At 54.8% G+C, this 16,060-nt stretch overlaps 1 protein-coding gene and 1 long non-coding RNA gene across 2 annotated transcripts; both read left to right on the plus strand.

Moving 5' to 3' along the window:
- Positions 1-1,127: 1,127 nt before the first annotated feature.
- Positions 1,128-5,426, plus strand: LOC129215296 (uncharacterized). The gene is made up of 4 exons (XM_054848113.1): positions 1,128-1,233; positions 1,391-1,473; positions 1,665-2,540; positions 3,752-5,426. The coding sequence occupies exons 3-4, from the start codon at positions 1,907-1,909 to the stop codon at positions 3,781-3,783; spliced, it is 666 nt and encodes a 221-aa protein (XP_054704088.1). The 5' UTR covers positions 1,128-1,233; positions 1,391-1,473; positions 1,665-1,906; the 3' UTR covers positions 3,784-5,426.
- An 8,240-nt stretch (positions 5,427-13,666) lies between these two features.
- LOC129215114 (uncharacterized) lies at positions 13,667-15,627 on the plus strand. The gene is made up of 3 exons (XR_008579894.1): positions 13,667-13,721; positions 13,905-14,014; positions 15,552-15,627. It is a non-coding gene; the product is annotated as an uncharacterized LOC129215114 (long non-coding RNA).
- The last annotated feature ends 433 nt before the right edge of the window (positions 15,628-16,060 follow it).

Here is a 16,060-nt window from a genome sequence, read left to right on the forward strand (position 1 = left end):
ACTCTGGCTGCAACCGTGAAGCAGGGGAACGCTGACAGTGGTTTGTGCTCGGGCAGCAGGTTCCCCCCATTCCGGGAGAGGGGAGCTGACGGAAACGTCCAGGGCAATTTGACAGAAAAGGTGGGGGTCTCAGCACACAATGAGCAAGGAGAGAACCGGCCCAGAGTCACAGGGGAAGCCGCAGTACCGGGGCCACAGCAAGGCAGTTCACTGCGTTGGCGAGGGGCCGGAATTGTGGAGGGGCCCCACGGAAGCAATGCGAGGCTGCTGGAGCTGCGGCAGAGGGGGCCGACGGGTGGGAGCTTACTGAGGAGTCGTAGTAGCCTTAGGTTAGTTGGACACGGGTCTGTGCCAGGTCGGGGCCGTGTCGAAGCGGGGAGTCGCGGCGGCATCCCTGGGGAGGGTCACAGTGGGAAGGGAAGGGTTAAAGCAGTTCGGGGCCGTTCTGGAAGCTCTGCGCTCCAAAGCGGCTTCCGGGTCTGGACGGGAGAAAGACCTCTCCCTAGCGTGACACCTCCCGCAGCGATACGGACTGCAGCACGCCCAGGGATGCGGTCCTCCAGCACCGGGATGCTGGCCTGGCGCTTTGTTCTCCGCAGCATGCGGGGAGACTACAACAGGGGACTACAACTACCATCAGCGCTGTTGTTCCGCACAGCATGCCGGGAGATGGCGTTTCTGGCGCTCGGCTCCCAGTCAGTTACGGTCTTCTGTGCAGCACGCCGGGGCATGCGCGCCAGAGCCGTCTTTTGCCCGCCTTATCCTTTTAGGAACGCTTCTGCATCTCTTAGTCTGCGTCAGAGATTTTTTTTCTCTTTTATCCCTTTTAGATGACGCTAAACCGCCAATAACCTCAAATGCTTTTAACAGCTTAAAATAAAGGTTTGCATTTGACAGAGTTGAAACAAGTTTAAATTGCCTACCTGTTTAATTGCTGTAATACGTACAGTCTTCCATAGAATCAGTCTATTGCCCCTTTCTACGCTTTGTATACTTAAACCAAAGACAGAGTGAAAGACTTATTTCTGCCCAGCCGGCTGTCTTTATGCATTTTGCCGGTTTTCCCCTCCCCTTCCTCAGGACATTGTGGGTGGGACGGTAGGTGGGGCTTAGTGGTATATCCACCTGACGTCTCACCCCAGGCACCTGGGGTTTTTTGTGACTAGTAGTCTTTGGTCTCTTACCTGGGAAGGTATGTTTTCAAGCTCAGGAAACCAGAGGGTCATATTTGAGGTAAGGGCAACAGGATACCTTAAGGCTAAGCTGTGGGCGCAGCACAAAGCGTGTTTAGAAGATGTATTGCTTTCTCAGGTCGGTAGGCGAATGAAGGGTGTTTGAGGTGGAAGCTGCTACAGCTTTTTTTATCTTTTGGTGTGTGTTTGTTTTGAAGGAGCAAAGCAGGATATTGGCGCTGGAGCTGACTCGGGCAAGGCGAGCAACGTCTAGTGGGCTAAAGTAGCCGTTATTGTTCAGGTATCGTATGGTGAAGCTATAATCATCCCCCATTTGGGGGGTTTTACCAGCGGCGCGCACGCCTCGATACGGCAGGCTAAGCCAGCGGAGGCTGGGTGTGCAAGCAGCCAAGGTAAAAGAGAGGCCGATAGCACTCGCTGAGGTTTCAGGCAGTATCTCGGTATGTGTCTTCTGCTTTGTTTTTTTTTCAGGTACCCTCCGCGAGGGTTCCCCCGCCCCCGCGAGATAACAGTCATAACTACTCAGAAAAGGATCGTCGGGGCGATGCTGCCGCTAGCCGACCGAAACTCGGTACTGCGTCTCGGGAGCAGCGCACGCGCGTTGCCATGCTCGCTGCAGCCGCCCGGCCGCCCAAATTAGGTTCCGCAGCTCGAGCGCCGCGCACGCGCGGTGGTGCCGCCGTGCTCCGAGCTGTCGCCCGCCGGTAACGGCAATGCGGTACTGCGGCGCCCGCGAGGCGGTGGTGGTGCCGCCCTCGGTGCTGCCTCCCGGTAAGGAAGCGCCGCCGCCGCACGCGGTATTAGCGAGCGCTCTGCGCGCAAAACGCCGAAGTGAAGCGCCGGTGCCGCCCCTGGGGCGGGAGCCGCCTGCCCGCTGCTCGCCGCGGCTTCCAGCACCCCCTTTGCTGCCGCTGCCGCCTCGTTGCCGAGAGGGGGTACTGGAGCCCGGCATTGGCGCGCCGGCTCTGACCTTTCCAGCACGCTGTTGGTGCCCGGGAGCAGCACGGCAGCACGCTGGGTGCGGGTCCCGGTGGTGGCGTACGGCCGGTGAGGCGAGGGAGCCCCTTCAGATGCGTCTCCAGAAGCCCCTGGAGAAGGAGGGGATTTGGCCAGGGGCGATCTACGGCAACAACGGTTGCTGCTGCTTCTTTCCCCTCTCCCAGCGGCTGCAACGAGGACGCAATTGTCCATTCCTCCCCTGGGGACGCTGTTGGCTACACCTGCCTCAGGCTTGTGTGGGTTGTGTCTGCCTGGCCTTGCTCTCATCGGGGCAAAAAGGGACAGATAGAACGTTTACTGCCTGCGGACAGGAGCTGCCACGGCTAGAGCTGGAGAGGTCAGAGAAAGGTAAAGAACCACACAGCCGCTTGCTCACTTCCCCCCTGGTGGGATGGGGGACAGAATCAGAAGGGTAAAAATGAGAAAACTCATGGGTCAATATAAAGACAGTTTAATAAGCAAAGCAAAAGCCATGCACGCAAGCAGCACAAAACAAGGAATCCATTTGCTACTTCCCCATGGACAGGCAGGTGTTCAGCCATCTCCAGGAACACAGGGCTCCACCACGCATGACAGCGAGTTGGGAAGGCAAACGCTCTAACTCTGAACATCCCCTCCTTCTTTCTCCAGCTTTATATGCTGAGCATGATGTTATAGGGTATAGAATATATTTGGTCAGTGGGGGGTCAGCTGTCCCAGCTGTGTCCCCTCCCAACTCCTTGTGCACCCCCAGCCTATTTGCTGGCAGAGTGGTGTGAGAAGCAGAAAAGGCCCCAACTCTGTGTAAGCACTGCTCAGCAGTAACTAAACTGTCCCTGTATTATCAATGATGTTTTCAGCACAAATCCAAAACATAGCCCTGTACTAGCTACTATGAAAAAAATTAACTCTATCCCAGCCAAAACCAGCACATTCTCCACACTTTATTCCATACCATTTACATCAGGTTCAGGTCCCACACTATCCAATACATCTTCATTAACCACCCCCCTTCCCATCCTTTGATATAATAGGCAGATACCATTCCTTTGGCTATGGACCACCCCTTCTAAAAAGTCCACAAAATGTCCATTGAGTTCATTTAGTCCGTGACTTGGGGCTCCATCTCTTACAGTGGTCACTTAGGGCAGGATAGATGTCATGTTGCCTGGAGTTACTGGGCACCAAAGCCAGCTCAGGTTGGGTCACTGCTGCACTTGCACTATTTCTTGTAGGGCTTGTCCTCCATTGGTTCAGGTGGTCCTGCTATAGTTAACTCCTATAACATGCAACTTGAAATCACAGGTTACAACAATTTGAAGGCATTTCCATTACAGTCTCCACCCCTGGTCCCTTTGGGCCAGGTTATTGGGTTTAACATTGTAATGAACTCCTCCCCTTGCTCCTTGCCTGGCTAGCGAGAAGGGGTTCCTGCTATAGTAATTCCTATGACATGCAACGCAAATCCCTGGTTACAACAATTTAAAGGTATTTCCATTACAATCTCCATCCCCGGTCCCTTTGGACCAGACCATCGGGTTTAACATTGCAATGACCTCCTCTCTTTGCCCCTGCTCCAGCTTGGACTTATCCACAGACTGCAGTCCCTTAGAGGTGTACCTGCTCCAAGTGGAGCCTTATCGATGAGGCACAGTCTCTTCTTCAGTGGTATACCTGCTGTGGCATAGACTAATCCACAGTCACTTTGAGGTGCACCTGTTCCAGCATGGCCTTATCCACAGTCCACAACGCCTTCAGAGATATACCTGCTCCAACATGGCCTTACCCATGGCTGCAGTTCCTCCAGGGGCGTACCTACTCTGTTGTGGGCTTATCTGTGGCGGCACACTTTGAGGTGCTCCAGCGTGACCCCACGCACAGCCACTGATGCTTCAAGGCATACCTGCTGCAGCATGGACTTATCCACAGCCACAGATGTTTTGAGGTGTACCTTCTCCAGCGTGGACCTACCCTCGGGCCACAATCCCTTCGGAGGTATACCTGCTGCAGCACAGACATAACCGCGGCCGCAGACGCTTTGAGATGTACCTGCTTTGGTGTGGAGTTATTCACAGCCACAGGTGCTTCGAGGTGTCCTGTTCCCACGTGGACTCATCCACAGGTCACAGTCCCTTCGACTCAAGTTCACACTGGAGTTCCAACTTGTCTAGTAGAGCAGCACGGAAACAGCAGCGATGCCCTGGCCATCTGCCAGCCCAGGCGCACAGCCATTGCTGTTATCAAAACATTCCCAGGCACAGTAGAATAAGATGATAAGCAGCAAAATAAAAAGCCAGCTACTAACGAGCACTTGACTCTAATATATAGTTAAGCCAGCCCCACAGCAAGCACAGAAATCTGTCAATTAGTAGCTAAACAGCAATAACAGCTGTAAATTCAATCTAGCACATTCCAATTGAATCTGTCATTATCTCAAACCCTTCAAGCCCCACATTGGGTGCCTGGCCTGTCGTCTTTTCTCTCCTCCCACCCCCCCCGCCCCATCTCTCCACCTCTGTCCTGTCACTCTCTTCCTCTATCTGTCTCTAATGTTTCTTTCTCCATCTCTGCCCTCCTCCCTGTCCCTTTTCTTTTATTCTCCTTGTCCTCCATCCTCCCCCTAGCTTTTTGCCTGTGTATCTCCATACCACTGCCTGCCCCATCATTTCTCGCTATACACCCCTGTCCAGCTAGCTGTCTCATTATTCCCTTATGTCCTGCTCCTGGGCCTTTTTTCTCATCCTGCAGCCCAACGCTGGTTTTTCTTTCTCCATCTCTTTGTCCTGATCTGTTTCTCTTCCCTCCCCCTGCCCCCCATCCCTCCGGCTTGTTCCCTGTCTTTCTCTCTCTCTTTCCCCTTCCTTATTCCTCTCATTCAATTTCTCTCTCAATCTGTCTGTTCTGCTCCCACTCATCACTATCTCTTTCCTTCTGTCCTGCTCCTTGACCCTGTTTGTCTTCTGCCACATCCCTGCAGGGCTCCTCATCCCTCTTTTATTGATTTCCCCATCACTGTCCTTTTCCCCTGTGCCTTTCTTTCTCTGTTCCTCAGTCCTTCTGCCTCATTTTATTTTTCTGTTCCTCTGTCCTGCTCCCCATCGCTGTATCTTCATTCGCTGTATCTGCTGCTCCAGTAATAACTGCTAAGTTGTCCCAGGGAAAGGGTGACAGTACAGGCATAGAGCCCCAGAGCAGATTAACTCCTGGGACTTAGATGCATTAACAAATAAAGACTTGATATTTCCTTTGTACTCACAGCTGTGTTTGTAGTCCTTCTGTACTTGGTGAGTGGCTGTCACAGAGTCCAGGGGAGCAGGTTGCATAGTGGGTGTTAAGGGGCCATGGCTGCAGCTGCGGGCCGGGGCTGGAAGAGCCCCGGGGTGGCCAGTGAAGCTGACGGCCATGGCCTCTCTGTGGAAAAGGGCTGCAGCCTCAGGGAATGGTGCTGCTGGGGCATGCTTGCCTGAGCCTGCCAACAAGCTGTAAGGATGTTTCCAACTGACAGGTTGACAGTCAGTTGGAGTCGGGCCCCATCAGGGCAGCTCCCAGGGATTTTCTGAGACCTGGTGAAAAGGAAGCAGGAAGATGGGCAGGACTTGGCTGCCCCCCCACCCCTCTGGGGTGCACTTTGTGCCTTTCTCCATCCCCGAGAACCTTTCCTGATGCCATCTTCCATCTCCAGAGTGCTCACGTTGTCCTCTATGCTAGCTAGGATACCTCTGTTCAGTCCCCGGTCCCCTGAGGACGTCTATAGTCTGTTCAAACCCCCATGGCCTACATCATCACGTCCTCGAGCCTTCTTTTGTCTGTCCCTCTCGAAACCCCTCTGCTACCGTCACGATGCCTGCCAAGGTCTCAGATGTTCCCCGCAGTACGCTTTTAGATCCGTAAGCCCCCCTTTGGACCCATTTTGTTACAATCGCACCTCTCCTAAGATCTCCGTTCCCAAAAAAGAGCATTGTTTTTCTTCTCTATGCCATCTAGGATGCCTCTCGAGACCTTCTTTGTGCTCCACAACATTTTAGTAGCGCTTTCCCTTTCAATCTCTGTTATCCCTCCGAGCTTTTCACGATCCCTCTGTGCGTCCCACAGCCCTGTTTTAGCTCCGTAGTGGACTTTGATCCTCTCTCGTTCCCTCAGAAACCATCCTCGGGTTTTTTTCATGCCTCAGAGCGCTCTTACCATCCTCTCTGTCATCTAGGGTGCCTCCATGTGGTCCCCGGCTTCCCGAGGACATCTGTACTCCATTCAAATCCCCTCAGACTTCCTCCTTGTATCCCTGAGTCATCTCTGCTCTCTCTGGCCTACCCAGGACCCCTCTCACGGTGTCCTGACACCTGTAGACACCTTTGAGGTTGCCCTTAGCACACCTTTAGCTTCGTAGCGGACCTTGCACCCCTCTCGTTCCCTCAAAAGGCTTTCCGGGTCCAGATCCATGACCCAGCCCAGTCATTCTGTCCTCTCTTCCCTCTAGCCACGCCTCTATTAGTTCCCTGACCCTCCGACGACATGTTTACTCAGTTTGTAGCCCATTTGAATTTAATTGTCATATCCCAAATAATTTTTCAGTCTCCCTGGCTCCCTCAGGACATTCCTTCTCCCGGTCACGATGCCTCCCGAGACCTTCCTTGTGGTCTGCATCCACCTTGTAGTGCTTTCGGTGAGGCCATCTTTGAGCCACAGATGACTCATTTGTTCCTCTATGCCATCTAGGATTCCCATGTTAAGTCGCTGGCCACTCAAGACCATCTGTGCTCCACTCAGATGATCACCCAAGTTCCTCCTGGTCATCTCCATACCTTCTTTTGTCCATCAGCACCCATCAATGCCCCATTTCTTGTATTTTCATGGTTTTTTTGTGTTTCCTCCTCTTTGGGACTCATCTAGTTCTGTTAAGGGAGTTAGTCTGAGACACCGCCAAGGCTGGTCAGCACTTTACAGTCAATAATTTACTTTGCAACCAGAGATATATTTGAAAAGGGATTCTTACAGGCTCTATTTCTGCTTTGTCATTTGCTCTTTTTCAGAATGTAGTTCTGGTAGAAGTCAGGCAGTACATGCATCTTGTTAGACATGATGTGTAACCTCATAGCATTTTGGTTTTCTTATAGGAAACTAAAACATATGCTTTTCAATATTAACATTGGTATTGCATTTAATGAATTACTTTCCTACAAGGTTTAGCACGGCACTCATCTTTTTCTATCTACATCCCAGAAAAATTAAGTTTCATTACCTACCAGCTCACATTGTTGAATCAGCAGATGTAACTGTACTAAAAGATGAAGTACTGTTGCTTCCAATAAGAGTTACTGTCTCTGTTTGCTGCGTCACACACCATAAAATTAAGGCAGAGTAGAAAACCACCACTGCTCCTCTGGCCGCCTTTAAGCCTTGTGGTGGTCAGCCCCTCCCCTTTCCCAGGGGCTGGTGGGAAGGGTGGTGGGCAGGGCCCGGGGTATATGAACCGCAGGCCTCTGCTAGGGAGCTCCATCTCCTTCCAGGCTTCTCCAGTGTGGGTGCTGTGCTGTTTGTTTGGTTGATGGCAGCTTTTGAGCTAGCTCAGCTGTTTGCAGAGGTGTCTGAAGTAGAAGCTTCAGGACTAGTCAAGGTTAAGCAATAAGTATACTTGTATGTAGTGCTTTTTGGTTTAGGCTTTTTTTTTTTTTGGGTAAGTAACTTTGTATGAAATGTTCAGGGCTTGCAAGATGAATTTAATAGCATTCAATTAATTTTTTTTTAATTCTAGGTGCATTGCATTTTACTGGCATTCCTGACTTCATAGAAGATGGAACCTAATTTTTTTCACCAGCCTTACTGTATACTGTGTAGGTTGCCAGTATCATATCTCTTAATAGGCCCAATGATGAGATTATCTAGTAGGAGTTAAGGTGAGCATCTTGTATGTATCTGTATATGGAGTTTTAGCATTTCTAAAGAAAGCAGCAGGGATGGAAGGCATAGCATTTTTTAGGTTACAGGACAACTCATTGCTCTTCCCAATTGCCCACAGAGTACTATGTTGTTCCTACAACCTTTGTGGCTTGTGGCAGGTCCTTGTAGATCATAAGCATTGTGACTTTGTTTACTTTGTGGGCCTGTAGCAGAGCCCAGACTTTGTGGGAAGATGGAAGATAGGAGTTGCCTGCAGAATACAGGGTAAGGCTCTGAAGAGTAGCTCCTGAGGAGTGGCCATCACAGGGGATTTAGAGGTACAAATACAGGGAAGGAGCTGCCAGGAAGAAGTGCGGATCTATCTCAGAGTTTGGGAGAAGAGAAGGGGTTTTGAAAGTTTGGGGACCAAGGGACAGTTGCAAAAGAGAGGAGGACTTGTTACCTGTTCTCAGATAAGTTTTATAATTGGATTCAGGTGCTGATGAGGTCTGGACTATTTTAGTCTCACTGCAGCTGACCAGAGGTATGACAATCCTGAGAGGTGCAATGTAAACCATCTGGGCCTCTGTACAGCAATAAGCAGAGCTGAATGTAAGAAGAGTTATCTTGTGAAGCATAGGGTATATTAAAATGTACCCCCAAACTCTGAGATCTGTTTCCCTGTGCCTTCTACTTTCTTTGTTCCCTGACTTAATTTTTGCATCCATCCCTTTACTGTCCATCTGGATGTCACAGTTACTTAGAGATGTAGACTAGGCACTTATTTCCAGTGCAGGCTTGAGTGACTGTGTTCCCTGGAATCCCTTGGAGAAGAGGATGCGTATTATCTGTGCTCGTAACAATTGCTAGCCAGGGGTCTGTCTTTTATTGTGGTCCTGACATGCAAGCTTTTTGTATTTTCCAGTTTTGCCTTTTTCCTTAAGTGTGCAATGAGGTTTGCTCTAGTATCAGTCACAGGAGTTATGTTCTCTTGTTTATCTATTGTGTTTTTAGCACCAGTTTCAGTAGTCATAAGGTGCCCGTCTTGGATCTTTGAGTTGCTGTGTTACGATCATCGTGCTTTTTCCATTGACCGACTGCCTCTATAATTCCCTAAGGGGTTTTGTAGGTAAGGAGGTAGTTCGTGTCACTTGTCACCTGAGCCTCAATGTGGCAACCTGTAAATGGCAGAGGTGGCAAGGATGAACAGCTGAGGTAAAGGAAGATGGGAAATGATGCGGGCAGGCTGCAGTTTTGAGCAGCACCTTGGTGTGTGGCCTTTGCTTTGTTTTTTTTCAGGTGCTGTAAGCAGCCTCGGAGGGGCAAAGCTGTATGCCAATAAGGCGAGCCAGTTGTCAGCAGGACTGGAGTCTCAGAGCAGGAAATCATGGCAGCTTGTTTAAGCGGTTTTCTTTGGTTTTTTTAGGTGCTGTGCTGGCTGCTTTTGGAACTGGATGAGGATTTGAGGTGAGCAGCAGTGGAGGAGAATGGGGCTGGTGACTTCTCAAAGAGTAACAGTAATTTTGTGTCTCTTGGCATCTCAGGTACCACAAGCAGTGACTGCTACTGTGTCCATCTGTGGAACGAGCAAGCGAGCAGAATGCCACGGCCCTTCTGAGGATGGGGGGGTGTTATGGGAGAGGTAAGTGTTGGCTGATGCAATGGCTTATTGCTGATGCTGCTTGTTTACGGTGATGTTTTACTGCAGATAATGAAGAACAGAGCGACTGCAGGACTGTCCCAGTTAGCAAATGTGTGGTGTTGATGTTACTGTTGCTGATGGTTCTGGATCCCTGCCCCTCTGAAAGCTAAGTTGAGGGACTGGGACCAGGGAGGGTCTGGGAGGAGGGAACAAGGTTGGGAGTTGCAGGGATGAGATTGGGGGGAGTGGAGGCATTTAAAGTTAGCATAGGGAAGAGGGCTGTCCAGGAGCAGTCTCCCTTGGGTGGGCTAAGGGAGTGGGTTACTTGTCAGCATGTTGCTAGACTGGGCAGGGCAGTTCCAGTCTGTCTGTTTTGTCATGTATCTTGTCTTCTGTGTCTTAGCCCTTCCTCAGGTCTCAATGCCCTCTCTGCGCTCAAGGGGCACAGCGTGCGTCTCGGGCACCATCCCTAGGGTCTCAAATGCCCGTACTCATCGGCATAGTGCCAGTCGGGGGCTTCTTGCATAACAAGCTTATGGCGTGGATTGGTCTTGATTCTCAGAAGTTGCCGGTGGGTCCTCTTTTTGCTGCATCGGGAGCTCTGCTCTCTAGCCTTCCCTTCTCATGGACTGGGGCTTCTTCCCTGCATCCATACGTGCTTAGGTCTTGAAGACAGGCTTCTTGCTGCATCCATCATCTCAGTTTTGACAGTAACTTCTTGTACCGGGTCACTTACAGTCAATTCTTTTGTGGGGTTGCCATATGTGGTGGGTTGACCCTGGCTGGAGGCCAGGTGCCCACCAGAGCTGCTCTCTCACTCCCCTCATTCACTAAACAGGGGAGAAAAGGCATAATGAAATGCTTGTAGGTCGAGATAAGGACAGGGAGAGATCACTCACTAATTGTTGTCACGAGCAAAACAGACCAAACTTAGAGAGGGAATTCATCTAATTTATTACTAGGCAAAACAGAGTAGAGGAATGAGAAAATAAAATCAACTCTTAAAACACTTCCCCCCACCCCTCCCATCTTCCCGGGCTCAACTTCACTCCCGGCTTCAACCTTCCCCCCCTCAGCGGCACAGGGGGACGGGGAGTGGGGGTTACGGTCAGTTCATCTCACGGTGTTTCTGCTGCTTCTTCATCCTCAGGGGGAGGACTCCTCTCATCGTTCCCCTGCTCCAGCATGGAGTCCCTCTCACGGGGTGCAGACCTTCAGGAGCAAACTGCTCCAGCGTGGGGTCCCCCACGGGGTCACAAGTCCTGCCAGCAAACCTGCCCTGGCGTGGGCTCCCCTCTTCACGGGTCCACCGGTCCGGCCTGGAACTTGCTCCAGCGTGGGCTTCCCACGGGCCGCAGCTTCCTTCAGGTGCCTCCACCTGCTCCGGCGTGGGGTCCTCCACGGGCTGCAGGTGGAATCGCTACACCCCCTCATCCTTCCTCCATGGGCTGCAGGGGGACAGCCTGCTTCACCATGGCCTTCACCACGGGCTGCAGGGGGATCTCTGCTCCGGCGCCTGGAGCTCCTCCTCCCCCTCCATCTGCACTGACCTTGGTGTCTGCAGAGTTTCTTACATCTTCTCACTCCTCTCTCCGGCTGCAAAAGCTCTCTCTCTCCAAGTGTTTTTCTACTTCTTAAATATGTTATCACAGAGGTGCTGATTGGCTTGGCCTTGGCCAGCGGCGGGCCCGTCTTGGAGCCGGCTGGCATTGGCTCTGTCAGACACAGGGGGAGCTTCTAGCAGCTTCTCACAGAAGCCACCCCTGTAGCCCCCCCGCTACCAAAACCCTGCCACGCAAACCCAACACACCATACAGCTTCCTTGCCTGGGTGTCGCACCCCGTAGGTCGTCTTTGTTCAGCAGCCCCTCTGGTCTGGGAGTCATTCTTCTTGCCAAGAGTTTTCTCTCATCTTTGACTCGCATCCCTTGTAGCGTGCTGTGTCGTGTTGGTCTTTGTGTGTGGTGGCTGTGGAGCTGCTCTGCCTGGGGGTGTCGAGTCAGGGTTAGGTGGAATAGCAATAAGTGTATGGTTAGTGTGTCAGTATGGCCAGTCTGGAATTGTCTGGCTCTCACTCAGCAACTGGCTGACTTGTTTAATAATCTGGGGTTTTCTTTTTCAGGTGCAGAGAGAAGATGCGCACCAAAGATCAGGAGAGGAGGCAAGCAGAGGGCTGTAAGAAGGTGGGTTGGGCGGTGGTGTTGGAGGGAAGATATGGCTGGTGGCTATAGGACTATATGCAGATTTGTGTGGCTTTTATTTGGAAGGTGCAAGCCTGGGTGTGGACCCTGTAAGATGTGGATACAGGAGGTGATGCCGGTCAGGTGAGCAGCAACTAGCGGGCTGAAGTACAGCAGTTACTTTCACAGTGCTGCATTGCTGGTGAAGAGACAGAGATGGATATCAGAACGAGTGCCGAGGTGCGGACCGGGTCCGTGTGTGACCAAATAAACGCTTGTGGTCTCTTTCGCTGTGCCGGCTGCGTTGGCGCTTCGTTTGCAGGTGGTGAGGGGTTGTGATGGAGGGCAGGGGAGGAGGTGTGGGGGGGGGTATTAACGTATTCAACAAGGTCACATTGCTCGCATCCTCGGGATCCAAACGTGATGCTTCTTGGCTCCGCCCCTGACCCACGCCGAGCCGTGTGCCTGAAGCAAACTCCGGCAGCGCCGCGCATGCGCAGTGCAGCGCCACGCCCCCTCCCCGGAACCGGCTGCCGGCAGCCGGTGTGCAGGGGCTGCTGTGAGCCGAGGGAGGAGCGGAGGCGTCGCCGGGCTGCGGCTGCACGGAGGGAGAAGGTGAGCGGGGCAGCGGGACGGACCGGCGGGTCCCGGGGAAAGCCCCGAGGAGGGCGGCGGCAGCGGTGCCGCCTCCGAGGAGAGGCGGGGGGGCGGCGGGGTCCGTGTCGCAGAGGGGAGGGGGGCTGCCCGGAGCCGTGCGGCGGGTGGGGGGGGTGCGCGCCGTGTCGGAACCGGGCGGGGAGACCGTCCGGAGCCGCGCGGCGGGGGCTGCCCGGAGCCGGCGGGCGTCCGCGCCTTTCGGAGGTGGCTGAGGGGAGGCGGGGGGGGGGGCGCCAGCCCGGAGCCGCGCTGCGGAGCTCGGGGCTGCCGTCGCGGCTCGGCGGGGCTTTCGGGTGAGTCGGCTTTGGGGTGAGGGCACGGGACGGTGTCCCCGCAGGGTCAGGAAGCGTGGAAGGCTGCCTCCCGCGGCACGCCGGGAGTTGCAGTCTTGGGGCACGCGGCTGCTGGTCGGCCATATTGGCTCCCCGGAGCACGCCGGGAAGTGTAGTCTTACGGCACTCTAATGGCTGCCACGCGGCGCTTGCCAGTGCGTGCCGGGAGGCGTGGTTTTCGCGGACGTGGCTGCCGGACAGCCCGACTTGCTCTCGCAGGAGCGCGAGGTTGGGGTTTTTTTGCCGGTTTCGAGTGGTTTTCTGCAGGCTTCCAGCCACTCCCGAGCAGCGGTGCGGCCGTGCTACGAGAGCGCGCGCGCGCGGTGAGGCGTTGCCCGGTGTCCCGAGACGAGCGCTACCGGTCGGACTCTCCGGAAGCCTGTCCGGCAGCCCCAGGCCGCCCCCGAGCCCTGGCGTGAAGGCGGCAAGCTGGCCCTCGCCTGTGCCGCTTTCTTCCTGAACGGGGGTGCTGGCGGCGGCGGCAGCGGCAGCAGCGCAGGGAAAGAGCGGCGTCTCCGGAAGCCCCTGCAGAAGGAGGAGGGTCTCCGGCCAGGGCCGACCTCCGGTAGTAACGGCCACTGCTTTTTCTTTCCCTCTCCCAGGCCGCGCTGAGGACGTGGTTGCCCGTCCCTCCCTTGGGGATGCCGTCGACTGCACCCGCCTCGCCTGTGCCTGGCCTGGCTCGCCTCGTGGCGTGGGGGCGAAAAGGGACAGGCGGCGGAGCGCTCACCGGCCGTGGACAGGAGCTGCCCTAAGGGAAGCTGGAATGGCCAGAGAAAGGTGAAGAAGAAGAAGAAGAAGAGATGGAAGGCTCTCCGGCCGGCAGCTGCCTCCCGCTGCAGGCAAGAGAGCGCCTGCCTCGCCGCGTGAGGAAAGATCCCTCGTTGCGCTCCGCGGCAGGTCAGGCTGCCGACGGGCACCGCAGGGTCGCCACGCGTAATCCAAAGCACGGTGCGGCCGCGTACCGAGGGAGGGAGGCAGGGAGGCAGGCTACTCATCTAGGCAGACTCGTCTCCTCGGAGCTGTAAGACACCCGTGTATTCTCTTAGGCGGAGGACAGCCGAGCGACCGGAGTGACAGCAAAGGAAAGGCGGAGAGCAGGAGAAAGAAGCGTCTGCGCTGGCAAGCTCTCCCGGCAGCGCCGAGAGCCAGAGCTGCGGTGAGTCCTGGGCCCGCGGGGCCCCATCGCCTCTCCTCTGCGTCGCGGGCCCTCCTCTGCCCCCCTCGCTTTCCCACCCCGCTGTGGGGTTTTTTGGTTTGCTTTCTGCTCCCCGCTATGTTCTTTTTCCATCTCGCTCTGACGGGCTGCCTGTCCCCACCTTTTTTAGGTCCTCGCTCTCTCTGCCCCGTAGCCCGTGGCTATTGTTTCCTTCTCTCTCTCCCTGTCTCTCTGTCCGGCCCCCAGCCACTGTTTCTGCATTCCTCCCCCTCGGTCCTGTAGCCCGTCGGTATTTCTGCCGTCTCTGGCTCTCTCTGTGCGGCTCCTCGTTCCTGTTGTTCGAGGTCTTCCTTCTCGGCTCCGTAGCGAGTCGTCGTGAGTCTCTCTCTTTCTCCGTCCCTCTTGAGCCTCTTCCCTGCCCCTCGTTTTGAAGGCCCGCCTCTCTGTCCCGGCACCCGTCGCTACGGTTCCTTTTTTCGGTCTGGCTCCGTCTCGCTCCCCGTCCCTGTTTTTCTAAAGTCTCCCCTCTCTGCCTCCTAGCCCGTCGGTACCTTTTTCTTTCCCCGTCGCGGTTCGTCTGGCTCCCTGTCCCTCTTTCTTTCTTCCTTCCTTCCTTCCTCCCTGTCTGCCCCGCAGCCCGTCCCTTCGTTCCTTTCTCCTTCCCTCTCTGTCCCTCTCCCGGTCCCCGGCTTTAAACTCTGCTTCTCTGCCCGGTAGCTCGCCACCGTCTTACCTTTCCCCGTCTCTCTCTCTGTCCAGCTCCCTCTCTCGAATCTTCAATTCCTCCCTGTCGCTGCAGCAGCCTGTCGGGACTTTTTCCCCTGCCCGGCTTGCCTCTCCCTGTCTCGCGATTCCTCCCTCTCTGCCCTCTTAGCCGCGACCGTTTTTATATTCTCCGTCTCTCCCTCGGTCCGCCTCGAGATCCCGATTGTTTTTTAAAGCGACCGAATCGTCGAGGTTGGCAGAGACCTTTACGATTATCGGGTGGAACCGCAAACCTGGCGCTGGCAAGTCCCCCTCTGCCCCGCAGCCCGTCCCTTCCCTTCCGACGGCCTCTTTCTCCACCTCCCTCTGTCCGGCTCCCGGCCCCTCTTTTCCACTTCCGCCCTCTGTACCCTGTGGCTTTCCCCCTCTTCTTTCTCTCTCTGTCTCTGTTTGAGGAGGAGCAGCTGCCGCCCCAGCGTTCGCACCCCGTTCACGGTGTCGCGCGCACGCTTCTTCTCGGGCGCGCTTCCTCCTCCTCCTCCTCCGGGCTCGACCCGAGGCTTCCGGCAGCAGTCTCCGGGTGTCGGATTTTGTAAAATAATTAACGTAACTGAAAGGTGCAGCAGCGGGATCGGCCCGGGCGGGGCGCCTCCAGAGAGAGGGACCCCGAACAAAGAAATCCCGGGGCCGTTCCACGCTTGGGTCCCGGACACCCGCCCCTCGCGCGCTGTCCGCGCGTCCCTTAGTCCCGCGGTGACTTTTGGTCTGGGGTCTTCTACCGTCGTCTCGGATTCTTCTTCTGTATAGCTGTGGGCGGTGCGTTATTCCACAGGTGCTGCTGCGCCGATGCTCCGTACGTTCGCAGTAACGGGTAGAGCGGAAGGCTCCGTGGCCAGGGAAGAGCGGCACGGACACGTTCCTGCTCGCTCCGTTGCACCGGAATTTCGACGGCTGGGTTCGGCCGCTAAATTGATGGCGCTACCGGAAGAAATTTCAGAAAAGTGAGTACTGTGCTTGTCTTTAATCTTTTAAAGTAATTTTTCTACGGGCGCCCGGTCCGTGGCTTAGATATTTGGTTTGCGGCGAAACAGACCCGGAACGTGGCTCCAAGTAGCGTTCCGATTCGCTGAAATTCCCCGTAGTCAGAGAGCAAGAATCGTGAATGTTGCTTGGCGGTTTGAAATCTCAGGCTTTCTCTGAAAGCTGACCTGCCAGAATGAGCCGAAAGCAGACCGAACGCCAATAGGGATGCCGCAGAAAAGGTCCTCTTCTTGACAGGAGAAGAGCTTGGCGAAACGTCAGCGCCGTTTCCCGTAGGGCCTCCGACGTACCGGTTCGGCA

This window comes from Grus americana, chromosome 19 (assembly GCF_028858705.1).
Source record: "Grus americana isolate bGruAme1 chromosome 19, bGruAme1.mat, whole genome shotgun sequence".
Taxonomy (NCBI): Eukaryota; Metazoa; Chordata; class Aves; order Gruiformes; family Gruidae; genus Grus; species Grus americana.